This window comes from Phyllostomus hastatus, unplaced genomic scaffold, assembly GCF_019186645.2.
Source record: "Phyllostomus hastatus isolate PE091 unplaced genomic scaffold, TTU_PhHast_1.1 phas_scaffold_193, whole genome shotgun sequence".
NCBI classification, from domain to species: domain Eukaryota; kingdom Metazoa; phylum Chordata; class Mammalia; order Chiroptera; family Phyllostomidae; genus Phyllostomus; species Phyllostomus hastatus.
The window spans coordinates 9,107,834-9,135,608 of NW_025334015.1; the positions used below are offsets into that span (position 1 = coordinate 9,107,834).

The 27,775-nt window shown below is 52.1% G+C and overlaps 1 protein-coding gene across 1 annotated transcript; it reads right to left on the reverse strand.

The window, feature by feature from the left end:
• Positions 1 to 1,569: 1,569 nt before the first annotated feature.
• Positions 1,570 to 27,555, reverse strand: ADAMTS15 (ADAM metallopeptidase with thrombospondin type 1 motif 15). The gene is made up of 8 exons (XM_045860380.1): positions 26,243 to 27,555; positions 14,830 to 14,962; positions 14,166 to 14,333; positions 13,648 to 13,931; positions 8,110 to 8,287; positions 6,476 to 6,657; positions 6,199 to 6,374; positions 1,570 to 4,214 (listed from the first exon to the last, which is right to left on the reverse strand). Exons 1-8 carry the CDS (start codon positions 27,197 to 27,199, stop codon positions 3,440 to 3,442), a joined length of 2,853 nt encoding a protein of 950 aa, XP_045716336.1. The 5' UTR covers positions 27,200 to 27,555; the 3' UTR covers positions 1,570 to 3,439.
• Between the last annotated feature and the right edge of the window lie 220 nt (positions 27,556 to 27,775).

Below are 27,775 nucleotides of genomic sequence, written 5' to 3' on the forward strand. Positions count from 1 at the left end.
AGATGTTATTATTAATTTTTTAATCCTCACCCAAGGATACGTTTACTGGTTTTAGAGGGAGAAGAAGGGAGAGAGAGAAGCATCGATGTGTGAGAGAAACATGGATCAGTTGCCTCCCGTATGCGTCCTGACCGACCAGGGATCTAACCTGCAACCTAGGTGTGTGCCCTGACTGGGGCTTGAACCCACCACCTTTTGGTTACAGGGACAACGCCCCAACCAACTGAGCCACCTGGCCAGGGCCCAGTTGGAGGTTATCTAAAAAGCACCCCGCCCCTTCCCTGCCTACTTGCCATCACTGACAAACCAAAGCAGAACTAGGAAGCGAGAAACACTCTCCACACAGAATGGAACTTCCCCTCTGGAAACACGGGGCTTCCGCCAAGGCAGGTAACCGGGAGCCCTGCGTGGTGGACCCTCTGGCCTCTCCTGGGCCTCCCTCCTCACCACAGTTCAGTCCCCGAGGCTGCCCTGCTCTTTCTGGACCCCAAGCCCACAGGCTGCTCCCCTGCTGGAAGGTTCAGGTCCCCCTTCAACAGGGCTGTGTCCCATCTTGGGCCAGGCCTTCCCCGGTCACTCTACCCACACACCCCCACCTTAGTTCTCCTTCTCAGCGTCATTTCTTCTCTTCTTGGCTCTTACCATGTCTTCTACTGTCCTGCCCCTCCGCCCACTCCTTGTTGGCCCTGCCCCCTCAGCTGGCTGCATGACCGGAACCGTGTCTGTCTTTGTCCCTGTTACAGCCCAGCCCCTAGCACTGCAGCCAGCACAGGGTGGGTATTCTGTGGAAATGGGGAAGATGTTTGCAGAGGAGGTGAACTCTTAGAGGCAGCACACAGATTTTAAATACGTACAGCTTTTATTAGAGCAGGCCGTCGTCCCCGCAGCAGCCAGCCCCCGTGTATACACAGTATACACCGCCCAGCCAGTACCCAGGCCCTTCCACCCTTCCGCAGCACATGGAAAGCAAAAGAACCAGACACCAGAGGGGCGCTCCCTACAGGGCAGTGCCTCGTGCCTTCCAGAGCCAACTCCAGGGAGGAAACGCTCCAGTCTCTCCACCTGTCCCCGGCTCCCCTGACGCCCCCTCCAGCCTGGCGAGGCGCCTAAGCTTGGGCTCCTCCAATCAGTGCGCACGACAGGCAGAGGAGGCAGAGGGCTCCTGAGCCCCGATCCTTTCTGATCCACACCCCTCCAAAGAAGCTGCTGGAGCCTCGAAAACGTTCCTCTTCTTCCATTAGACATGAGATGCCACCTTAGCTTTTTGTTCCCTCCCTAGAAACCTGTGCCTCGAGGCTTCTCTGTGCTCAGCCTCAGAGGGCATGGTTGGAGTAGTGACATGGTCAAAGACAGGACAAACCTCCCAAGTTGTCTTGGTCATACTTCTTTAAAAAAGGAAAAACAAGGGAAGCAAAAAACATCACGACAGAAAAGAACATCGAGACCAGTTTGCGTCAGGGACAAGGTCGGTTGTCCCTCCTTGAAGTGATTTGTACAGCTGCTCTGCCAGCAGGCCAAGCACCTCACTGACGGCAGCTCCCCTCCCACCCACCCGCTCCCCGCCCCTTCCACACAGCCCCCGGGCCACCCTCTCCTCACCGAGGACGGGGGCACCAAGCACGGGGTACAGTGCTGTCGTCGGCTAGTGGGGTCTGCATGCTGCCCCGTTGGGGGGACTCTGCCCACGGGCTTGGCCCAGGGTCTGACTGGCTTGAGAACACCACCCCGGAGGCCCGCCTGGCTGGCTGGCTGCTTAGTGGATTCTGACTCTTAGGGGAAACCAAATAAAAGACACTTGCCCTGATGTCCCCTCACTGAAGTCTGGGACACATTTCCTACACTCAGAAGCAGAATCTTGCATGTGCGTACTGGGGCAGCTGAACCCTCAAGAAATACCTCCCTGGGCCAAAGAATCTTTAACCCCAAACATCTTCCTACTTGGAGCTCTAGGAAACGTCCTGGTTTCTACACCCCTAAGATGTCTCCAAGATAAGACAGTTCTGTGGCAGTCCCCACTGGTGGTTATCCAGGGTCCTTGGGTCAAGTGAAGGATTCTCGGGTCTCCTAAAACCAGCTTCCAGAGCACCTGAAGAAACAGGCCCTGTCTTTGTTTTTGGAGCTGCAGGGTGTGGCCAGGCTATGGGGAGAAGAAGGCCAGGCACCCAAGCTCACCTTTGTGTCTGGACAGCTCAGTCTACAGAGGACAACAGCCGAGGCCTCGGGAAGCACCAAGACACCACTGTCCCAGGGGAGGGACAGGGTGGGTTCCCAGAGAGCACAGCCTGAGGTAGCAAATCGTGCACCCCATTTTGCAACTGCAGAAACCACAGCCTAGGATGCAACGTGATATGCCCAAGGCCAGACTGCGTGGAGCTGTCCAGATGAAGACCAGCATGTGGATTTTCAGCACCCAGCCCTCCTGGGCACTTCCCATGCCTTCTTAGTAGGCACAGGACCGTGCCCACTTTGAAGTTTCTCTGAGATGATGCAGAGCCTAAGGCGTCAGCCTGATTCATACCTGCCTCCCTGGAGGGAGAAGCCATCAGAACTGGGGCCTCCTGCTCCCCATCCTAGAGCCCCAGTGACAGCAGAGCCCTCTGGATCTCCCCAACTCCCTGCTTCAGCCCCAAAATCCACGTCCCCTTACAAGTCTCAGCATTTTTTGAATGGTCGGATCCCTCTTAAAGAAAACAACAGGCTCCCTATTGACTTCCTAGCTCTACCTGCAAAGCCTCAGAGCACATCTATGTGAAAGCCCTCCCACTAGTCTGGTGTCCTGGGTGACATGGAGAGAAGTGGTGTCTCTATAATGGGGGGCCAAGGGTAGAAGGAAGATGAGGAACCTCAGGACTCCCCCAAGGCATCCAGCTCTTCCCAAGGAGACTGGCCCAAGCCACAGGCCTACCTCGCCCCACTCTCCCCTCAGTTCCTGCTCACTCCCAGCCCATTTTTATTGTTCAGTCCATGTCAGTCAGAAAGGGAATGTGGGCTAAAAGCACCTTGTTCAGAGATGGCTCAGAGCCCCTGGGGCCACAAAAGGGTGCCCAGCTGCTGGGCCATGGCTCTTCCAGCAGCCTATGGCCTCCCTTACGGGGGCCAAGGTCCCTGAAGTTCTGCCTGGGAGTGCCCATCCTCCAGGTCTCTTGGCAACTGAACCCCAGCACCTTCTTGCCCAGCACCCGCACCTCTCAGCCTCTCCCCGAGACTGGGCCCCAGAGGAGCCAGGTGTGAGGTAGACTGTGCATTAGTGACTTAGCTCCCCGCCCAGGCCAGGGAGGAGGAGGGAACTGCTCGCTCCCACCCATGATCCTAGTCCCTGGATGTGGTGACATAGTGGCATGGGCCCCTGGCCACTGCCCTGTGCCCACCGCTCCAGCTGGCCAGAGCACTGGCAGCACCCATGGGGCGGACAGTGAGGAGGAGAAAGGGATGGTCCTATTCAGCATGGCCTCAAGATGCAGAAGTCCAGTTCTTGGGGCTTCTGACGCAGGTTGCACTGGTCCCGGGCCAGCAGCCGCCCTCCGTGGCCCAAACACTTGAGCGGACGTCTCTTAAATCCCCTGCCACAGCTCTTAGAGCAGGGTGACCAGGTCCCAAGCTCCCAGGTGGGGCAGGGGTCCCCACAGGTGCGTGTCTCCACCGGCCGATGGGTCGTGTTGCAGGCAGACACTGTGCGCTGCCCCAGGGCGCCACGGCAGACCACCGCCCGCTTCTGCAGGCCACTGCCACAGCTCAAGGAGCATGGCCCCCAGCTGCCCGCCACCCAGCGCACTGTGGGCCTGTCCTCTGGCGGTTCCACTTGATTAGAGATGCTGAGGACACTGTTGTGGAGCACAGGGGGGCCCCGGGGGTCCTTGGGGTGGGAGGACTTGTCCTCCCGAGGCTCTTTGGGCAGGTAGAAGGAATATCGGACCCGCGGGGGCGTCATCTTCCCCACAGAGAGGACCTCCACGGTCAGGGGCTCCAGGATGGGCCGGGACGCCTGCAGGCTCTCCACCGCCATGCCCGTGCCACTGTAGCGCAGCACGCTGCCCTTCACCACCAGGTCCCGCTCCATGGGTGACACCACAAAGTGCCCATTGAGCAGGTACTTGCCGTGGCTGTTCTTCAGGGCCAGGTAGTTGTCATCGCCAACGAGCCCCTTGTAGCCCCGCTGGCGGATGTCGATGCTTGAGGCGCCGGCAGGGATGGCCACAACAAAGTTGTAACCGTGCCTGCAGTGAGAAGGGGAGAAGCCTTAGACAGATGCCTGGACTGCAAGACCTGATCCCTCCAAAGTCATAACAGATTCCCCTGTCACAGAGCCTGGGGTGGGCCAGGAGGACAGTGGAGGGGACTGTCTTCAGGTCACCTAGAACTAAACACACCTGCCATGTCACCTCGTGATCTTTTCCTCTTCAACACAATGACAGTTGGGTAAATTCCAGCATCTGACTGAACGCAGAAGGTTGGAGCCTGAGGGATGCCTACCACACCCTTAGCCTTGGCCTTAGATAACTCACTTAGTGGTCACAGTCACACAGACCTCGTGGCACAGTGATTAGGATGAAATGAGCTACAGCACATAAAGCGTGAGCTTAGCACCTGGCACAGACTGGGCATGCCATGGATATCTGTGAGGGGGAGGGGAGAAGGAGGAGGAGGAGTCAGGCTGCAGTCCCAGGCTGGTGCCTCAGTGCAGAGGCACGCATGGCCCTGGAGCCAGGGACCCAGATCAAGCCTTGGCTGGAACCCCAACTTCCTGGTGACTTTAAGAAAGTCACTCTCTCTGGGTCCCAGCATCCTCATCTATACAATGAGTAGGTTAAACTAGATGACATCAAAGATCCCTTCCAGTTCCAATAGTCTATGAAAGGAACAGTTATCATTTCACCAGTGAAACAAGTCTGGAGGTATTAACCTTTCACTCTTCACTTGCCCCTGCCCCCTGCAGATCCCTGTGAAGGACAGCCTAGGACACCAATGACCTGCTGTGTCCAAGTGACCAGAGAAGGTACCCACCTAGGGGCTCAGCAGAGGGCCCTGTGTCTGGGCTGGGGGGACATGCAGCTGAGGCTCCTGACCAGTCATCATCAGCACCCGGACTCCCAAATTTTCAGAACCAACCATACCTGCCCCTCCAATGAGACCCCAGGGACTCTGCCTGGCCCAGCTGCTCCCAGACATGGGTCAAGACTTTCAGAGGAGCACACTCCTCTGGAAAATAAAAGGGAATGTGCTGGACCTCAGAGAGCCCAAGCTAGGGAGCCGCAGGTTCAGCTGGTCCTGGCACAGGCCCCCCAGGAAGGGGGGTTCCTTGAGTCCCAGCCTCCCGCCCTGCCTCTCTCTACAGTTAGTGCCATTCTCACCTGAACCTGGCCTCCAAGGCCAGGGCTTCAGCTCAGGGAGAGGGGGAGGCTGTCACATTTTACCTCCATTACAGTTACATTTTGTTATCATCATCACGAACATTTAGTGAGCATTTATTATGTACCAGGTAGTACGTGAAGCATCTTACTTGGATTAACTCCCTTACTTCTCAACAATAGCACTACATGAAATATGTTAGTGACGTGTCCACTTTATAAGTGAAGAAATCTATGATTCTAGAGACTGCCCAGGCCCGGTGTGGCTCAGTTGGTTGGAGCATTGTCCCATAAACCCATTTCCCAGTCAGGACACATGCCTGGGTTGCAGGTTCTATCCCTGGTCAGGGCATGTGAGGGAGGCAACTGATTAATGTTTCTCTCTTGCATCAGTGTTTGCATCAGTGTTTTGCTCTCTCCTTCTCTCTCCCCCTTCCTCTCTCTCTCTCTAAAATTACTAAGCATGTCCTTGGGTGAGGATGAAAACAAAAGAGAGACTGTGTCACTTGCCCAAAGCCACCGAGAATATTGGGATCTGAAATATGAATCCAGGTCAGTCTTAGTCTAGGACTATAGATGGACCCTAACTACTCTCTGCCATCTCCCAGAATAGCATCTCCTGCTGAGCGCTGTCTTCTTTGAGCATTCCTCTTTGTTTGCTGAATGAATGAATGAATGAATGAATGTCATACTCTTAGAAGAGTGTGAGTGGTCTCCACAGCAAGGGTACTGGCCAGGATCTGACATTTACTCCAACCAAACACAAACTTCCAATGCCTGGCACAATGCCACTCACCCCCACCCCCTCATCTCCCGTGCACCCTAGCCACACCCTCCAGGGCCCAGAACTCACATGGGCTTGGTGAAGAGTCCCATCACCTTCTTGCAGCTCTTATTGTCTCCCCCACACACCCCACATTTGTCGAACTTCCTCTTGGAGCCCAGCTTCCCATCACAGCCAGCCTTGATGCACTTGCCCTGGACGCAGACTGAGGTTGAGTCAGGGGTACACAGCGTACCGTCCACCACCTGCAGCACCCCCGAAGGGGGAAAAAGGGAGAGGGGGCAGTTCAACAGGATGCTCCTCTGAAGACCTTGAACCTCCTCTGACCTGATCCAGGCTCACTCACCTTGGGTGCCAGCACATAGAAGTAGCCGGTGCCGTTGGCACGGCAGATGAGCTTGCACTTGTCCTGGGGAGACACCCCTGAGTACTTGGGCACCCAGGCCACAGTGAGGGTGAGCCGGTTGGTGCTGTGGTTGTAGCCATTGAAGGCCTCACATTGTTCCTCCCGGAAGCTCTTGCCAGAGGCTGCGGAGGGGAAAGCATGTACAGAAAGCTAAAGGGAGGGGCCAAGGGGAGGGCGAAATAGAGAACTCTCCCAGTGCTCAGCTTCCTGGGGCTCTAAACAGCTCCTCCCCACCCTCGGCTGAGCGATCCTGAGTATTGAAGCCACCCCATCTTGAAGGACCAAATCAGGCTGGGACCACAGGATGCAGGGATCACAGGATGCAGGGACCACAGGATGCAGGGCACAGATGCTAAGGCATCTCCCAGGCACTGTGTCACCTTCTCCAGGAACCTGGCCTGAAAGCCAGCTTTCATAGGTATCCTAGTCCTTTGCACAATAGAACAGGGGTCCGCTCAGGCCGTGGACCAGTAGTGGTCCAGCCTGTGGCCTGTTAGGAACTGGGCCGCACAGGGGGAGATGAGCAGCAGGCCAGTCAGCGAAGCTTCGCTAGCATTACCACCTGAGCTCCGCCTCCTATGCCCCCTGCTACAGAACCCTTCAGCAGTCTACTGAAACTATTTCCAGAATGTTATTAAATGTGTAAAATAAATTACATAGGTTACACAGAATACCAATTATATACATATACAATTACCAATACATTTTGGAACATGTTTGTGATGTTATGTGCTTCCTTGTTAACACAGATAACCAGACTCAATAATGAGTCAATAACCACTGTAACTGTGAAGTAGTGATGAGTACAAATGGCATTTTGAGGAATCTGTGACAACTAAAATATAATGTAAAATATAAATGTAAAATATAATGTAAAATACAAATTTCCATGATTTCTATTAGTGACAAAGTCACAGGTACTGCTACTACTAAATTTTGGTTAGTAAAAAAAAAAACACTGAATTTCTAGCCCTGGCTGGTATAGCTCAGTGGATTGAGCATGGGCCTGCAAACCAAAGGGTCACTGGTTTGATTCCCAGTCAGGGCACATGCCTGGGTTGCAGGCCAGGTCCCCAATAGGGGGCGCATGAGAGGCAACCATACGTTGATATTTCTCTCCCTCTCTCCTTCCTTTCCCTTCTCTCTAAAAATAAATAAATAAAATCTTTTAAAAATATACTAAATTTCTAATTGAAGGAATTTCAGAATTTTACATTAAAAAAGGTCAGTAAAAATAGAGATGTAATTTTGTTCCCATGCAAGGTCATGGGTCCTGGACAATCCAATGAATTCCTGCTTGTGAAGATGGGCTTGGAGTACTTAACAAGGGGACTCCATCCCCTTGGGGCCCTTGGCCTCCCAATCTAAGTATCTGGAAGGAAGAAGCATTCTTGCCAAGGGAGTAGACCGAGAAGTTATCCCAAAAGGAATGTGCACCTGTGCATTCCCAGGCTCTGTCCTAAGGCACAGAATCTTGATTCAATACATTGATGCCATGAATTACCCAGGGTGGAGGCTGTGACCACCAGCCTGGCCTTCCCTAGTCACAAACCACCGCTGCCCTCCCTCCTCACCTGAGCTGGGGCAGGGCTCCAGGTTGCAAGATCGGTATTTCACCCTCACTCCCTCGCAGTACTTGCCCCCGTTGGCCGGGGTGGGGCTGCTGCACTGCCTCCGGGCCAGCTGCACGCCCCCGCCGCAGGTGCGAGAGCACAGGCCGTAGGGCTCCCATCTGGCCCAGGAGCCATCCACCTGTGAGGAAGAGTCTGTTATCCTCCTGCAGGGGTCGGGGTGCCACACCCACACCCTGAGCCTGCAGAAGAGCCTCCAGGGTCCCACCCCACCGAAACGAAGTCCACTTTGTATCTCCAGGGAAAAAAAAAACAACACACAAATGATCAGTGTGCACTAGGCCCACACAACACTTCAACCTATTAATTAGCAGATGTCAACTGCTCCCAGGAACAAATGAGGCCACTCAGAAGAGAGATATCTTGGGCTGTGAAGTCAGGCAAGCCAAATGCTACAATTTCCTAAGTTTCAGGTCCTTCATCTGCAAAAACGGGGCCCATGGTCCTCAGGTGTGTGGTCAGACAGAAGATATACATGCTATAGAGTGAAGGAAATTTCCCAGCATGATGCTTGCCACGCAGAAGTTCAAAGTTTCTCCTTTTGAAGTGTCAGTGCACATACCAGTCTCTAAATCTAAGGCATGGCCAGCCCCCAGCCCTGCCAGGAAGCCACAGAAATCTGAATATTTGTATCTATAAATGTTTAATAACTCAGGCTTTTCACCAAACTGGACTGATCTTCACTTCAATTGGGGACTGAATTTGAAAAAGTTTCACTATAAGCAGTTCTAATGTTTGTGCTAAGAGAAGATAGACATGAAACTATTAGGCAATCTTAAAACTCCATTTGGCTTCGGGGTGAATGATGCAGTGTTGTCTTATTTTTTAAGAGGGTGGAGAGGGGATAGAAAATTTATAGTCTTCATGATGTTTTTCTTATGATGACAGTAAAGTGAGTTTTTATCCCCCGAGCACGCATCAGTTGGGCAATAAAGGAATCAGCCTCGTTGTACGACCCTGGAATTAAAACACTGTCACAGATCATCCAAAACCACTAATCCACATGGAGCTAATCAGGAGCTGGCTGCATGCAATGCAAACACTGGAGTTTATATATTCAGCCTATTTATTCTATCTGTCCTTCTGTCAGGTAGTTCCGGTTTCATTGTGTCAACAAGTCTGTCTCACCCTGTAGAAAATCACTTTCCCTGAGCCCCGCCTTCCCCTCAAACTGGTGCCTCCCCACAACCCACCCTTCTGCTTCTAAGAGAGTCCTCGACGTTTGCTTTTCCCGTCTGCTCCCCACTCAGTGCCTGACAACATGGATTTCGTCCCTATCGCGCCACGGAAGCTGCCCTCAGTCAGCAAGGACCTTGGAAAGACTGAAAGAGTCTGCGCGTGGGCCTTGTCGTCTCCTTTTTCTTTGGTTCTTAACCTCGTTCCTGTGGCTTCTGAGATGATGTTGCGGGATTTTTTGCCTGACCTCACTTCTTCCTACCCATTCCCACAGGAAACATGCATCGTGCTCCGCCCAGTGCCATTCATTTGTTCATCCACCGAGTATTCGTTGAGTTCCTACTACATGTCTGACCCCACGTGCAGCAAATCTGTGTCCTCAGAGTGACTGCATCCCAGCAGGGCAAGGAGGACAATACAAATAAGCCTGTGCACATAGTGTCAGATGGGGTTAAAGGCAGGTGGTGGGGTAGAGATGGGAAGGGCCTCAGTGAGTTGGGGTAGTTGGTTTTGTGAGGGGTCACAGAGGCCTCACTACAAAGGTGACATTTCTGCAGTGGCCTAAAGAATGTACGGGAAGGAGCTGTACAGATGCTAGGGAAAGAACATTCCATGCAGAGGGGGCAAATGCAAAGACCTGGAGGAGGGAGTTTCTTGGAGTTCTCCAGGGTCACAAGAGTGAGTGAAGCAGGAGATGAAGGGAGAGTTAGGGCTTGCTCATTCTTATTTCTCTAACTGATTGTTAAGAAAGAGAGAGAAAGACATCGATTTTCTCTTCTACTTATCTATGCATTTATTCTTGTATGTGTCCTGACCAGGAATTGAACTCACAGCCTTGGCATATTGGAACAACACTCTAACCAACTCAGCTACCTGGTCAGGGTAGGGCTCACTCATTCTAAGAGATGAGTAAAGCCCCAGAAGTGGCATGACCTGACTTACATTCTAAAGGACCCCTCTGGCTGCTGTGGTGGACATAGTGTGTAAGGAGTAAGAACAGACGCAAGCAGCTCAGTCAGGGAGCAAACACAATACCCCAAGGAAGATGTGACAGAGGCTTGGACCAGGGTTACAGCAGATGAGGTGGTGAGAAATGGTTCAAACCTGCATCTATTCTGCAAACAGAATGAACAGGAACTGCTGAAGTACTGGATGTGAGGTGAGAGAAAAGTGGTGTTGGCACGAGCAACTGGAAGATGGAGTCGCCAAAGGAGCTTTAGGGGAAATAATTGGGAGCTCGGTTCCCTAGATGTGTTTATGATGTTTATTTGTTATCCACATTGAGATATCAAGATTCAGTGGGGCACTCAGGTCTGTAGTTCAGGAGAGAGGTCTGTGCTGGACATACAAGTTTGGGAGACTTCAATGTAGAAATACAGTGGTTAAAGCCAATGGTCTAGACGAATCACCCAAGAAGTTAGTATGAACAGTGGGGAGGGCGAGGACGGAGCCTTTGAGCTCTCCCATGCTGGGAAAATGAGAGTGTGAGGAAGAACTGGTGAAGGAGACTGGGAAGGGGCAGCCTGTCGGAGAGGAGGGAACCAGGAGACAGTGAAGACTGCTTCCCAGGGGAGAGAGGGGTCGACACACAAATGCTGCCGGCAGGTCAGGCAATGAGAGGAGCACCTGATCACTGACTTTAGCAATGTGGAGGCCATTCCATGGCCTTACTGAGTTACTCTGGAGGGATGCTGGGAATGAGACCCTGAGTGGAACGGATTCCAGAGAAAAATGCCAAGACAGGAATTGAACAGAGCAAGTTGATACAACTCTTTCAAGGAACTCTGCCATAAAGGGAGTCAGAGCAATCAGCTGCAGTATATGGAGAGGACGTAGGATCGTGATAAGTTTTGTATAAGACTTATCTATGCATTTATTCTTGTATAAATACACAGGAAAAGTCACAGTGAGTTTGCACCTGGACAGGAACGATTCAACTCAGGATGGGGAAATCTGATCCTGCGGGAGAGGGGAGAATTGATAGAGCGCTGTCCTGGAACGGATGCGAGGGGACCACGTGCCAGTGCAAAGCATAAAGGCTGGCCTCAGATAATAGCGTGCACAGGCCACCCATCCTCAAGGAGACAAAGGAGAGAATATGGGCACAGAAGCAGGGCAGATGGTGGATGTAGTGGTGGGAGTTGGTGGAAGTTCTCTTCTGATTATTTTATGGCTTGTTTTTTCCTAGTGAAATGGGGAGAAACGTTCCTGGAAAACGTAAAAATGAGGAAGGAACACTTGGTAATAGGAGGAGAGGGGTGACGGGGTAATATGATACTTTAAGAGGTTGGGAGAGTGAGTGAACTAGAGAGTTAACCTATGATATGACCTGTGGGCAGCGTCACGGGCCCACCCAAGTTTCCAGGTCAAGGATTTAAACTGAGACCATTGAGCACACCTGCATGTCCTTCTCCAGCCACATTCATCTACTCCAGCACAACCGAGTAGGTGAGAGAGCTGGATTCCACCAAGGTGGTGTCTCATCCAAGTGAATGGGGCATGGCAGTCAGCCGTGTGTGTGAAGGAGCGCCTTGAACAATGAGCCATGGACTCTCGGCTCAGTAAAGAGGCCTATGAGGGCATGAGAAGAGTGAGGAACAAAGACAAAATGGCCTGATCGATAGACTGTGGGTCCAGATGGGATGGAAGGGTTGTTGGAGCCCAAACGCTAGAGGGAGTGGGCTGGGGAAACATGGCGGTATTCTTGCAGCTGAAGTCCCTGAGGTTCCTAGGGGAGCTTCTTCTAGGGGACCAGAAGCTTTGTGTTTGACCTTGGCCACTTAGGACCACGTCCTTTGTGAAGGGCTAGGTTTCAGTTGAAACAAGTGTGGTGAAGAGACTGTTCATAAAAGAGGTTGAGGATATGGTGGATTTTGCTGCTGATGAACTGAGAATTCTAGAATGTATGTGGAAAGATTGTGCTTCGCTGATCACATTTCTTATATCCATTATCCTCTTGACCAATCTCCTTACCCTCCTGACTCATCTTCTCCAGAGCAGGAGCCGGCCGTGACTGGCCTGCACTCGGAACCTACCAGTCTAAACCCATCAGCCCAGTGGTCAAGGCAACTGCAGTCCAGCCTCAAACCACCTTCCCAAAGCTGAATCCCAGAGAGCCCTCATCTGCCCACCCCTCCAGCTCATCCACCTCCCTGACTTCACTCCGTCTCGGCTCCACCTGTCCCTGCTCATCCCTTGAGGCTCTCTTCAAACCCGAACCCCCATCAAAGTTTTCTCAGACCCCTCTAATGATCACTAATCTCTCACCCCCTGTTCTCCTGTGATACATGCTCATACTTCTGCCTTAACACATAACACGCACCTCTCCACAGTTCCACTTCCAGCCTCCACGCTGGCCTGTGAGCCCTCTGAGCACGGCCCATTTTTACTTATATTTCTGACCACCACTGGATCCTACACAGCTCCCTGCACACAATGGGTTGTTGCCTAATAAATGGCTAAAGTTTAGTTAAATATGTGTTCTCAGAACACAGAAAAAGATTTTACATAATTCTTTACCACACCCATCTCAAGGCAATTGCTAAAGTGCTGGGAGAATGCTTTTTGATTATATTGCTTCTGTGTACACAAAACCCCACGCCAAGCCCTCCTGCAGCTGGGCAGGGGCGGGAAGGCAGACTAGGAGGGACTTCTTATTCCTGCCTTGGAAACTGCAAATCCCTTCCCTATCCCAACCCAGACCCTAAAGTGTTTATTGTGTTCAGAGAGTATCTGGGGTTTGGGATTTGCTCTGGTTTGATTGCTATTCCTCCTTATCAGGAAAAATAAAATGTGTTCCATTAGGGTTCAACTTCAGAAAACAGACATCACGAGAGAAACTGACACTTGGTCGAGGATGTGGCAAGTTACTGAGGCTGGCCCAGGGGTCTGCTTCCTTGCAGCTCTGAGCCTTGTTCATCTCGGGCCCACAGCTCCCTGAAAAGGGCACACACTCAGAAAGAGGGGAGGGAGGAAAGGAAGGAACCAGCAGGTGAGCAACTCCAATGTTCAAGTGTGTTCAGCTCTGGGTCCAGAGCTCCTCTCCAGGTAGGACAAGGTGCAGAGCTCAGCTCTGGGACCCCTCACCTGGGTTGAAGGGCTTTCCTACCTGCCTAAGGCCTCACCAAGTGTCCTCACCTACCACACCCTTCCTTTCCCATCTTAGAGTCGAGAAGGTAACAGAACCACAGACAGGGAAGTAGAGGCACAGCATGGCAATGGGACAGTTACGGTCACAGAGCAAATCTGGGATGAGTCCAGTTCCCAGCGGAGGGCCCAGAGTCTGCGCCCCTCCAGCACACTCACCTTGTACTTATTGAGGTTGTGTCTCTCCACACAGGTCCCCTTGAGGCAGAACTTGCCCTCGCTGCAGCTGGTGCCATCGGCCCAGGGGAAGTGGCGTGTCTGGCACACCATCTGCCCCTTTGCCTTGCCGGTGCACCACAGTTTGGTGCAGTACTGCATGTAGGGACAGGGCTTAGAGCCCACGCCAAAGGCCAGCTCACACTGCTGGCTCAGGGTGTAGCTGGTACCCGGCAGGTCCTCGGGCAGGGCGACGGGTTTGCTGGGTTGGTCCAGGAGGCAGTCTCCTGCAGAGAGCCCAGGGTGTTCATTAGGGATGAGCTGGGGAAGGCAAGGCCTGGCCAGCCCAGTAGCTGAAGGGTAGGGAGTAAAGGAAGCAAGAGGCAATGGAGTGGACCCACTTCAGAGCCCAGCTCTCTGGGGTCAGGCACACCTTAGGCAACAGAGTACAGGTCCAGAGAAGTGGCGAGTGCTGCCAACAGTGACAGCACAGATGCTCCCCCTCTGTCACCCTGGCTTACCATGCCCACTGTCCAGAAAGTCGGTGATGATGGCCGCGCTGCAGGCTGACCAGGGGTTGGTGCGGTCGATCTGGATGAGCGTTGGGGACATCATGTGGTTGGCTTGGAGCTTCCCAAACACCTCCTCACACACTTTCACGTTGTCATGGGGCATGTTGAACACATGACCTGGGTGAGGCAAGAAGACGCATAGGGCTGTGCAGTGTAGAGGGCGTGAGTATGGCTGTGAGGAGGATTGGCTAGGAAGCTAGAGGCCCCTGTCAATGGCTTTCAGGAGGGTCATTTCTACACAGGGGTAGATTCCTTTGCAGATCTCCCAAGATCAGGTTCTTGTGTTCTCTGTCCCATCCATCAGACTGTAGGGTCATTGAGGAAAGGAGGGTATTTAACTTATTTTCCTCTCAGCACCTAACTGATGAGACACTCTGGCTGCTTAGGCCTCAGAGAGAATCACCAGCCAACCGAGCCAGGACCATCAGAGAAAATCAAACAAAACCATTGCTATGGAAGACTCTAACCCTGGGAAAGGATCCCTAAGGCTTCAGGACACAAGAAAGCAAAGACAAGTCCATGTGTCTACCCCGCACCCGAGCACCCAGGGAACCCCAGGAAGACCCAGGAGGGGAGCTCTCCTACCCCACCCAAGAGCCCCCTCCAGGCTTACCCAGCTCATGGGCAGTGGTGAAGGCTGATGGGAGCCCATCATCCTCAATCACAGAGCAACTTCTCTTGGGGTCGCACATAGTGCCCACGTCAGCCATGCCCAATGTGTCACAGGTGGTGGCTCCACACAGGTCCTGCCAGGGTGAGGATAAACAGAAGCCAGCCAGAAGTTAGAGACAGTAACAGAAAGGACCTGAAGTGAAGAAAGAGCATTCTAGCTCATTCCCATTCCAAGCCTAAGCAGATGCAGCACCTTTTCAGCCAGCCCTTTTTCCCAGAGGGCTCTGAGGCTATTCATGGAATTGAGCAGGCTGAGGGAGGAGGCCTCAGGGAGAAAGCTGTGGCTCACAATCCTATCCAGGGCGGTCCTGTGGGAGAAAATGAGGAGGTACAAGATTAAACTACAAGGGCCATTGCTTTATATAGCATTGGCCCTCCAGACCAGGGAATGGTGACTCCCTGGGCTGGGTGAGTCTCAGGGCATGCCTCACTGAGGCAGGTGGGGGTGGAAGACCAGTACGTTCTGCATTCAGTCAGCTCTGTGCAGCCTAGGTCATGGCTAAGTGACTGCTTTTGGACAACCATGAATTAAGCTCAGACTCTCAGCCAAAGGGTCCCTGGCCAAGGACCCACCCATGCCTGAGATCTGGCTTCCTTGGGTTGGGAGGAGGCAGTGTGGGGTGGACACAAGCCTCTATCCAAACACAGCTCAGTTGCTACAGAAGCTCAAGGGGACTGCAGGCTCACTGGGTGCTAGGAAGAAAAAACAAATTAAATGGATTGTGATTGAGCAGGAAGATCCCTCTTTTTTGTACTAAAATGTAACTTGCAATAGGAGGTAGGGCTTCTAGCAGCAACCCAACAGGAAGCACTTCCAGGGGATGTGGAAGGGCAAAGAACTGGGGCTCCAGGGGGGGATATCTCAAAGGCCTTATTGAGCACATGGGCCAGCAACGCATCCAGATACCTGAAAAGCCCAGGAGATTGAAAGAGAATGAGACACTTGCTCACATTCTGCTCCTCTTAAGCAGACAGTGTTGAATCAGTGATGTCGGCATTCCCCTCTCTACATCTTTGCCTTGAATGTGGACAGCAACTTACAGCTGACAAGAAACTATCACATGCATCACCTCATCTCATCCCCACGACAACTTTAGGAGGCAGATATGTTATTATACCTATTTGTCAATGGTGGAAACTGAGACCCATGATCGTAGCCAGTCATGGTAATGATTTATTAAATGCTGGCACTGTATGTACACCTCACATACATGACCCCATTGAGTCGTCACAACACCCCGCTGGGATAAGGGCTGTTATTATCGCCTTCCTCAATCAAGGAAGCTGAGGCTCCGAGAGGCTCAAATCTGTAGCAGAAATGTGCCCTCGAGGTCTGTAAAAGTGAGCAGCCAGGGCTCTTTCCAAAACACCAAAGTCGATTGCCCAGCAACTCCTGAGCTAATACTCCAGAAGAGGCTGTGCATGCATGCATGTGTGTGTGCATGTGTATGTGTGTGTGTGTTCTCCCCTGGGAGCCACAGTATTTGCAGAAACACACACAGGGCTGTTCTCAACTTCATTCTCTTTAGGGCTGTGTGCATGCACACATATGTGTGGGCAGGTACGTGCTGACATGGGGAAAAGGTGAGCAACACAGTTCATGGGGTCAGAGGGCACGGGAGGAAAGTGGTCATGGTACAGAAAATCAGCAAAATTTCATCAGAAGCACTCTGAAGTTTACCAGCTAAGTGGTCAAACCTGGCTTTCCATGGTCAGGTGACAGTCACACCTCCTAATGAGTTAAGTTATCCTGGCCAGAGAACCTCCAGGATGGTCAGACAGCAGCCCTAGTCGATAACCAGCAATACGCATGCGCAGCCCTGATCCGCTGTCCTGTGCTGGCCCGTGGACCTTCTTCCACTTCCAGAAGCCCTCACATGGTGAACTTCAAATTCCTTTCTCATTCCAAAGGCTCCCTGTCCCAGAAATTCTCCTTCCCCGGAATTCTGAAACCTAGAAGACAACCGCTGTCAACACTTGGGAGGGGACGTTCACCTGACAAGCATTGTAGGGAACCTGACTGCTGAGGAACAGAACTGAGTCATAGGGGCCAGCTTGGGGATGCAGCTAAGGGGCCCGAGATGAGGAAGGAAGGCATGCAAGTTCATGCAAGGGCATAATGAAGGTGAGGGTGGGCAACGGGGCACTTATGCCCCTGGACACTAGAGTACTGGGTCCCCACTATGGTGGTAGCCTCTGAAAGTTCTAGCCTGATGGTCAGAGCCTGTAGGACAGGCAGGTGACACTGTCCTGAGCCGCCATGTGCACTCACTGTCAGCCTTGTGGAGAGAGGGGGCACAGAAGAGAAAAGCCCAGATTCTGGTCCTGGTCTGATCACTAAGTAGCTGTGGGACCTTGGGCAAGTCCCTTCTCTCCCCAAGGCCTGTTCCCAACTCTAGGGAAGGGCCCATTCTCACCTGGAACCAAGACTATACCAGGGCCTTAAGCTTCTGCTCCCTCCCCAGTCCCAGGGCGCTCAACCCCACCTGGCCTTCTGGGTTATAAAAGGAATACGAAGGATGATATGCTTTCCGAGTGGAAAACCCTGAGGATGACCTTCTCCACAGACCCATGTTGTGCAGGATGAAACGCACTCACAGAGAGCGAAGGTCACCCGGGTGGGAGTTCCGAGTCCTGCCCTCCACTGCCCATCAGAAATGACTAGAGCAGATGGGGAGCTCAGACCGGAGTGCAGGCCGCCCCTGGAACCACTGCGGCTGGGAGGTCCTTCCAGCCAAAGCCTCCTTCCTCTCCAGGAGGTGGACGCTCCATGGAGCAAAGACTTGCAGCTGCAGGCTGTTCTTGGCCAGGAGCAACCTGTTCTTTCCATTAAGAAATCCCAGTTTCTCTGGATCAAACGAGAGGAACAAGGAAAGAGCCGGCAAATTTCTTGAGGGTCAGGGTATAGCTGAGAGCAACTGTCCTACAGTAACCAGTTTCTTCACTGCGGAAATATGCGACTGTTTGGGGTCAGAGACTGCCTGCCCCTCTTCCCCCTTCAGCCTCTCTGGGCCACGGTGCTGTGAACGCCTGCAGGCGGCGTGTAGGCCCAGCGGGGGCTCTTCCATGGCACTAAGTGTCCCCGCCCTTCTGGAGTGAACTCAGATGCACTCAGACTGCCTTAACCTCTTCAGCTCAGGCTCCTGTGTCCATAAGTGGAAACCGTTCTGGCTCTCCTGGCCTGGAGAATATATGCACTTCCCAGTGCAGACCCCACCTGCCTCACTATTTCTGACCATCGGTCATTTCTCCTTGTGGCTGCAGCTGCTGTTCCAGATGACCCAAGTATCATCTTGGCCAAGAGCTAACCCTCTTGGATTATTCTTTTCTAACTGTCCCTTTTTATAAAATAATTTAAGACTGGAGTGCCCTGGTCCGGTAGCTCAGTTGGTTGGAGCATCGCCCCACACACCAAAAGGTTGAGGGTTCTATTTCCAGTCTGGACACACACAGAGGTCGTGGGTTCGATCCCCAGTAGGGACACATACAGGAAGCAACCGATCGATGCTTCTCTCTCATCTCTCTCTCTCTCTCTCTCTCTCCCCTTCCTCTCTCTCTCAAGTCAATAAATATATCCTCAGGTGAGGATAAATAAATAAATAGGAAACATTAAAAGAAAAGACTGGGGCCTCGATCTGAAAATAAGAAAGAATAACACCTTGCTATGGCCAGGCCAATTTTACCAAGGTCGCTCCCTACACGCCCACCACTCCCAGCAGCCCTCTTCTCTGCAGACCGCCTGCCCAACTCCTCTCACTCCACCTGCCATGTACTGAGATGCTCAATATTTTCCAGCAGGAAAGAGAGGCCCACAAACATCAATTGCATTCATTTTTTTAATATGGCAAAAGATACATGTGTTTTCAGGTAGCCAATTGCCTGCTGACATTGAACTCCTGGCATGTGATCCAAGGCCCATGTTCATAGCCATGTCACAGCATGCAGTATTATACTCACAGAACTTCGGAGCCATCCCGTCCCTCTGCAGATGAGGAAACAGAGGCTCAGTGAACTCAGATTGATCGCCCAAGGCCACAAGCTACTGAGTTCAGAATGGGGTTGGGAATCCATGCCTTTGGACACCAAGACCAGTAGCATTCCTTTTCGGAACAGCACCACACTGGTCAGGATGTCATAATTACTGGCGAGAACCGCCTGGCCTAGTATTAGCACTGCCCCTTTAACTCGTTTCCCCTCTGAGTCTCTGCCATGCATCACTGTATTTTCTCACCCAACACAAAATCCACTTGTTTATAATCCCCAAGGACCTACTTTGCTAGAAGGAAAAAAAATCTAGCAATACAGTGCTGGGCAACATGAATAAGGATGCCCTGCAATTTCTATCAGCAGATTTGGTTTCACTGGAATATAAATCCCTCAATATGTGCAAATGATTTTATAGCAAGAGACTGAGGTAATCAGAACACCAAGAATTACCTCTATGAGGAAGAAGAGGAGCCCAAAGCTTGCAGGAAGACCAAACACTCTCCAGCAATCATCCACTCACAAGGGGGTGCACACCAGACCCAATGAAAGTAGTTTGCATCCCCTGAGTTGCTACTGTGTCAGACACTGTTCTAACGGTTTTACTTGCAGCAGTTCAGTGAATCCTCACAACAGCTTTGGGAGGATGATGCCATTAGAAGGTCCCATTTTAGCCCTGACCAGTGTGGCTCGGTGGGTTGGGCACCATCCCACAAACCAAAGGGTCACCAGTTTGATTCCCAGCTGGGGCACATGCCTGGATTGCAGGCCAGGTCTCCCATTGCAGGGTGTGCGAGAGGCAACCGATCATTGTTTCTCTCTGACCTAAGTGTTTCTCCCCTTCTCATTGTCCCTCCCTTTCTCTCTCTCTAAACGCTCTCTCTCTGATGCTGAGTACAGCGTCAGAACTGAGCAATTCCACGAATCCAAACTGTTTTTGGAGCACATGCACCCCAAGAATGAACGCGCTGGAGAATTTCAAGAGGGCAAGATTGTCTGCCCCATAGCCCAAGCCCACACAGCACAGGCTGATCTCTGAGTGAGGAGGGGTCAGTGGGAGGGGAATAGCTGGATTAAGTGCCCAGCACTCTTAGAACAGGGTCCACACCGCCGCCTCCTGCATGAGCAAGCCCCTGGCTCCAAGCCCTACACCTGCACTGACACCCTGACCCCATCCCTGCTATGTACCCAGCCTGCTGGCTCCTCACTGGGGCCCCTCCTTTTTCCAAAGAAAATCCTGTGGCAAAGAGCCAAGATGAAATGCCAGAGGAACCTAAAACTTCCTCTCCCAACCCTGCAGCCTGACAGCCGAAATCAACATTGGATTAATGATCCCCGTGCAGGGCAGTGAGCTACCTAAGCACCCATAGCTACCTGCAGTCCTTGCACTGTGTCAGCGCCTTCCTTCTATGAACTCGCATTCAACAACGGCGTTGTTCAGGGGCCACCAGAAGGCTACAAAGACATGATGTGGTCATGTCTTAAAGGAGTTTACAGGTCAGCGGGATCAACAAATGCTGGAGTCCACAGCTTCCATGTAAAAGCAGGAATGTCATCAGGCAAGTGTTAAGCAAACTTGCAAGGGCAATAAATGGGACAGAATGCTTAAAATCAGGCCTATCCCAGCTGTAAAGTCTGGCAAGGGACCTGTAGGTAATCATTCAACAACAGCAAACGTTTACAGCCACCCCGCCCCCATCCATGGTGGAGACGTTCCAAGACCTCCCCAGTGGGCGCCTGTAACTGCGGGTAGCACCAAACTCTAGATATACTATGTTTTTTCCTATCCACACATAACCATGATAAAGTTTAATTTATCACTTAGGCACAGTAAGAGATGAATAATAAAATAGAACAATTATAACAATACACTGTAATAAAAGTTAAATGAATGTGGTCTCTCTCTCTCTCTCAAAATATCTTACTGTCCTGTACTCACCTCTTCACTTAGAGGAAGCACTTTATAAGCTTCTCGTTGGCTACGGAATTCCAGCATCACTGCCCCCGAGCCTTGGAGCCATGACGAAGTAAAACAAGGGTGACTTGAATACAAGCACTGCAGTGTCACCACAATCAACCAGGTAACCCAGAGGGCTACTGATTGATGAGCAGTGCGCAATTTCAAATGTATGAATTGTTTATTTCTGGAAGTTTCCATCTAATCCTTTCAGACCACAGTGGATGCAGGTAACTGAAACTGTGGCTAAGCAGGACCGCTGCCCTCAGTGGCTACTGAGGTCGTGATGAGAACACCTGCCATTAACTAGGTGCCCATTCTGGAAGACTAGGTAGCTCATCCTCGGAAGAGCCAGGAAGTTAGGGACCAACGTTGTCATCATTATCCTCAGTCTATGGATCAATTAGCTGATTCATTCGATGTTTGTTTATAAAAGTGCAAGTGTCAGGATTCGAACTCAGCTCTGCCTGACACCAAGCCCATGGTCTTCCCACCATGCCAAGCAACCGAAGCCAGGTGTCAGGACGAGGAGAGGGTAAGTGCCAAGAGTGATAAAACTGCAGAGAGGTTCAAAGGAAGGAGAAGAGCAAGACCTAAGGAGGGACAAACCTCATTTGCCTTCCTGACCAGCGCAGTGGGGTTTTTTTTTTAAAGAACAGATTCCAGTGTACACTACCACTGGCTGACTTACTTGGTGTGAGTAAGAAAAGGAGGGAGAAGAGAAATCACCCAGGACTCGAGAGCAATCCTCTGTCACGCCGTCCTCTCCGCCTCCTCACCCTTTCCCCTCCCCAGAGGACGGGCGTTGTGTTTCCACTTAGTGATACTTTCAAACTGTTGCAAACCAAATCTACAGATGCTCAACTCTGTTAACATCTTCCAAAGCCTGACTTGGAAAAGGATGCTGACAAAATGGTGATTTTTTTTTTGTATTGGAAGATATGCATAAAATACATATTATTGTTTTGTTTTTTAACAAAACAATAATTTTCTTTATCTGAACACTACTTCCCGCTGCCATATATCTCCCCTCCCCACGACCTAGAAGTACCCAAGGCCCAAACAAGAAGATAGCCACCAAGCCTGGGTTTGTGAAAGGCCTCGGAAAGGGCAGAGTATGAGTGAAGAGGAGAGAAGAGGAAGATGACAAAGAGCCTCGATCACCCCAAAAGAGGCTGAGGAGAGCATGGAGGAAAGAGGGGAGAGGAGAAGAGCACGAGGGAATGGGACGAAGCAGGACTAGGCACAACCGAAAAGTAAAGTAAATGAAGGACAAAGCAGGCAGAAAACCCACAAATTACAAATCCTGAAGACACAAAGTCAGTCCGAAGGAGGCAGCGTCACAAATAGCAGAACGGATGGTTGAATGGAGGAGAGGTCTCCCTCCTGCAAGGCACAAACAAGCTTTCTTCCCCGTCACCACCAGCTCCCAACCCCGGTGCTGTGCTGGAGGCCTGTCCCTCTGAGCGCTTCCCAGGCTCTCGTGTGAGAAGAATGACCCCCCGACTTGACTTCCAACAGAGGAGGGTCCAAGCCTCCCTCCCCCAGGACACTTAATACATCATATTGTAATGAGCTGTTTCCTTGTTGGACTCCCTGACAGGCAGTGAATTCCTGGAAGCCAGAGGCCCCATCTTACTACTATCTGTATCTCCACACCCCAGGATAGTTCCTGGAAGTAATAGATGCTCAATAAGTATTAAAAGAATGTACAAGTAAATGAATGAAATCTGGTCTATCACAAAGTTACCCCAACAGCAGAGGCATTGGACCTGAAGGGAGAAGAGAGTCTCAGCATGAGATATCTGCTCCCACTGCCCAAAGCAACAAGCAGCCTCAGAAACTTCTCTCCTCATAGAAATGAATGTCCACCCAGAAAGCCTGGCTCAATTTCTGCACAAGCCTGGTTCCCATCCTGTGCTGACCTCACCCTGCTGTTATGAGGCTGAAAGCTGATCACTTTGTAAAATCAGATGTGCACTCTTTCTCCAGGAACATGAACTTTCTCTGAATCTTTAAGTACACTCCTCCAATTGTCGAAATACTTGTCATGTGATCATTTTTTTCTCCTCTGTGCACAGGATACTCCCCGGGTCTTGTCTTCCCAATGTTTTGATATCAACACCCCACACCCCTCCCTCTGCCTGCCAAGAGGACAGCAGCATCTCCCCCTGGCCTGGCCTGGCCTGGACTCGTTTTCATGCACAGCAACCCCGACTGTTGGTCGAAGCAGAGGCTCCAGTGCCTGCAGGTCATGTCACTCTCACTGCTCTCCTTTCGGATACCCCTAGTTAGCGCCAGGAGCTCTAAGGGGCCGAGCCTGACCCTTTCCTAACCGCTTTCTCTCTGTGGAAACCACACTAAAGTGTGATCAGTTAGAAAGAGTTACTGCCCTGGTCGGGTGGCTCAGCTGCTTGGAGCATCATCCCATGCACCAAAAAGGTCACGGGTTTGATCCCAGTCAGGGCACATACCTAGATTGCAGGTTCAATCCCCCATCGGAATGCGTATGAAAGGCAACCGATGGATGTTTCACTCTCTCTCTCTCTCTCCCCCACTTCCTCTCTCTCTCTAAAATCAATAAACATATCCTCAGATGAGGATTTTAAAAATAGTTTTAAAATGTTTTAAAAGAGTCACTAGCCATTTTTCAGATCTCTGAATCAAAAAAATAGGTGACTCTAAAGGTCCCCATCAGCCGTGGCTACTGTGGCTCAGTGGATTCAGTGCCGACCTGCGAACCAAAGGGTGGTCAGTTTGATTCCCAGTCTGGGCACTTGCCTGGGTTGCAGGCCAGGTCCCCAATAGGGGGTGCATGAGAGGCAACCACACATTAATGTTTCTTTTCTCTCTTCCTTTCTCCCTCCCATCCTCTCTCTCTAAAAATAAATAAATTAAATATTTTAAAAATAATAAAGGTGCCTGTCATTTCCATATGCCTCATAAACAAAAGGTGACTTACAAAATAAGCACATTTCTAAAAACTTCTTATCCAAAGAAACTATGTATACATAGTATATTCATATATTCACATTTTAGTCAGCAATGCATTAATTACACCAACATTGTGAGCCAGATTTAAGCAGAGGAGCCCATACAGCTGACTGGGAAGATTACTACGGACCCTTACAAAGTGACACAAAAGTCCCTCTTGTGTTGGAGTGCAGCAGGAGACTCCTCCAGGTTCCCGGAGACCACATCTGCCTTAGTCTAGAAAGCACAGCTGTGCATGCATGTTCTCATCGCATACTGTACCTTCCCGGGGGAGCTCAGGAATGAGCAATTCCTAAGACTCTGAGAATGCAGCAGGCTCTGAAGTCTGTGCTGGCAAGGAGGTGTGGGAGCGATGTTTACTCTAAAGCAGAAAGCACATACGTGCAGGACAGACCTGCCAACACAGCCTCCCCACTTTCTGGCTTTGCCCGCTTGACGCCTAAGAGAAAGACAGCTTCTAAAAGTCACATCTTGTACTTCATTGCTTCTGACCTAAGCGGTCATACATCTTGTACCCATTATGCATGGTCAACATAGCCCCCTGGGGGTCTCGCACACACCACTGACACACAGAAGCTGTCATGCTGTTTGATGGCTTCTTCTTCAAAAGGCAGGTCCATCTGACGGCATGGCCCATGTTCGCAGTAGGAGTCCTCCTCCAAGGGCTGGTTCTGAAAGTCAGCCTAGCCACTAGGCAGCAGAAACTGAGGTCTGGTACTTCAGAGCCAGCGAGTGACTTCCACAGGGGCATCCCAGGTAGCAGATGAACAACAGCTGCTTTGCCCATTAAGATATCCTGTTCTCAGTCTTTGCTTTCTTCCCCCAGCAATCTGACTGCCGAGTTGGCCTGTGTGCGGAGGTCAAAGCCACCTCCTCTTTAGTTTCCCTGTGACTCAGGCAGTGCTCCTCGGGACTGGGCAGTGGCAGCTCTATAGAACTCAACTGGAAGAATGAGAGCAAGGAAACAGACTCAGGCCAAAGACCTCCCTAGAGAAACCAGGTGGTGGGAGGAGAAGGCTGGGAAAGGAGGAAGTTCAACTCCAGGAAGGGACTAGCTGTGCCAAATGGGTTAGTGTGGAAGACTTTAGCTCCAGCCCCAAGTGCGCCCGTCCAGCTTTGCGGGGCCATTTGGAAACAGTGGAGATTCAGAGCCCCACAGGTAACCATGGATTTCGTGCCATCCCCAGAGTGCTGCGGTTAAAATAGCAAAATGAAAGCATGGCATGGATTCAAGTCACACCCCCAAAATCAGAGGAAGTGGGTCATGTGACTGCCCCTTTTCCTCCCAGTCTCCTGTATCTAAGAAATTTCAAGAATCCAAAAACTTCACAGTACCAATCACTCCGACATCTACAAATCTAAACTCTCACAGATCAACAGCAAAAGGCAGAGCTGCTTTTCTGATCTGCTTTCTAAACCCAATATTCAGTGTCTTTCCAACCTTGTAGCTAGAGTCTCTAAGTGCCCTTTACCGAGCTCACACCACTTCCACACTACCAGGGGCAAAAGCCTAGCGCTGCGGTCAAGAGTGGTCACCGGAGGTCGCAGTGGTTCGGGATCCTGAGCAAACTTACCCGCTCTGTTCACAGCATACCTCAGGGCAAACGGGTCACCCTCCGCCAACAAGGGCATGGGAAAATTGAAAGAGATCTTCTCAACTCAGCTCCAGGTGAAACTCCAAGCTCCAAACAGGTGCCCTACGTACAGTGCCTGCTCTGGATGCACTGGAAGCCCCTCAAATAGAAGAGAGGCCCAGCACAGAAGGGTATAGGAGAGGCAGCAATAACAGAGGGAATGAGCCCAGTACTTAAGTCTGTCCTCTCACTGCAACCTACAGAATATCCCAAATGATTCCCTCCTTCCCAGTCCAGCTTTTCCAGGCCCAGAGCAGAGAGGTTAACTGAACATGTTACCGATGAGAAATGTAGTCAGGAGCTTAATTGGGCGGTTTGGATCACCTTCCAGTTCTACAAGCAAGGGGAAGAAATCTTGAGTGTCTGAAACTACTTAGACGCCCCCACAGGAAGGGGTGGACTTCTCCTGCCCTCTCCAACGCCATCCTCAGAGCGCCTCCTATCTGCCTTGGAGATGAACTGCAGGTGCTGGGCGGCAACTTCCTGGGTTCCGGCCCCTTGGCGCCAGATCTAGGAGGCGCTGATTGGCCACACCAGGCCAACACCTTCTGAAGGAGCATTCCCTCCTCCGATCGCCCACGTGCATCCAGACGCACGTGAGCCAGAGCTCTGCAGAGCACAGCAGCCGGCTTTCCCCGGAAGATCCAAAGTGGGAATTGGAAGACATCAACAAAATTTAAACCCCGAGCGCACTGCGCAGCACAAAGGGCATTTGGAGAGCCAAGGACAATGATCCTGAGAAAAATAAAGCTATCTGGGTCCAGAGAGGTGACAGATCAACTTACCTGCCTGGTGAAAAGGATGGCGGTGTCCCAGTACTCAGCGTGCTTGTCACTCACTTTGTTCAGTTTCTTCTGCCAGGCACAGAAGTTGCGCAGCGTCAAGGCCGCGTTGCCGGTGATCTTGGGCCCTGAGTCACGGTCTCCGAGTAGCATCACCTTGACTACGACGATGCTGATGGGGTTAAGAATGCTGGGATGGCGGTAGAGTCGCGCCGCAGTGGCCAACAGCGTCAGGAGATAATGCTCCAAGTCCACGCCATGGAACTTGACCATTGACTCGTCCGCCACTACCAGTGTCTCCACGTACCGCGGGATAGACACGAAGCGCTTGGCGCGCCCAGACCTGCGCCTGTTGCGACTCTCCCCCAAACCAGTCCGCCGAGGCTTGTAAGGGTCCAGAGCCCGCAGAATGGCTGGGTTCCAGCCTGAAGCCACCCCGCAGCGAGAGGTGGGATCTCCGGCAGGCCCGCCAGGGGCGCCCCGGCGCTGGAGAAGGTGTGCGCCCTGGCTGTTGCGCTGCCCCGCGGACGCGCTGGCATTGGGCAGCGGGCTAATGACATACTCAGCGCCTCGGTAACCGAAGGCTCCGCGTAGCCCCCCGCACAGGCTCACAGCAGCGAAAGAATCCGGCTCGGCGTTCACGTCCCCAGAGTAAAAGCAACGTCGCAGGTCTGGGGAGCTCCCGGTGAACCCCTGGAGGGGGACACCCAGATGCTCAGTGGCGAAGGCGGGCGCCAGGAACTGAGCATCTGGTGTCAGGTGTAGGTAAAAGTCCTCCTGAAACGCTGTAATCTGATAAATTAGCCCCTGATCCCCGTGGTCTTCAGGACCCTGTCGGTAGTATTGGCGGCCGTTGATGTCCGGGTCCAATCGGATGGGCACGACAACCTCCCGCTCTGGCTCTGAGCCGCCAACGGGTCCCCCGGCGAGAGCCAGGGTTAGGATGCCCAGCAGAAGCATGGCTCCAGGCAGCACACAACCGTGCTATCGGAGCAGCTGCCCGCACGGTCTCTGTGCAGACCGCGCACCGGAACCACCAACGCTCCGGCAGCCCGCAGCTCCCAGAAAGGAGAGCAAGGCCAGGACGACTCCTCCCAGAGCGGTGAGCGTGCGCCCGTCAGCCCGCGCCTCCTACCTGTGCCTTCCCAAGCAAAGCGCGCCCCGGGAACTTAAGTGCAATCGCTGTCAAGTGTAAGGACGAAGATCTGCAGCCGAGAACTAGAGGGAGGTGCCGGACTGCTTCTCCGAACCGCAGCCACTCGTAGCGCCACTAACCGGGCGCTGGGCGAGCCTATTAAAGGCCCCCTTCTCTTTGGACTGCCCAGTCAGCGCCCCTCCCTCTCTCGTCTCCCAGCCTCCCAAAGCTTGCAGCTGGGAGCCTCCAGGGGCCACCGAAGAACTCGGTCCCGCCTCCGGAGCCGAGAGCCACTTGGCGGGGAGGGAGTGGCGTTGAGCTGAGGCAGGAGGCGTGGGCTGGCCAGAGAAACCGGCGCTGGAATCTGGGTTCTCCTTTTTTTGCCCTCAAGTTATGCCCTA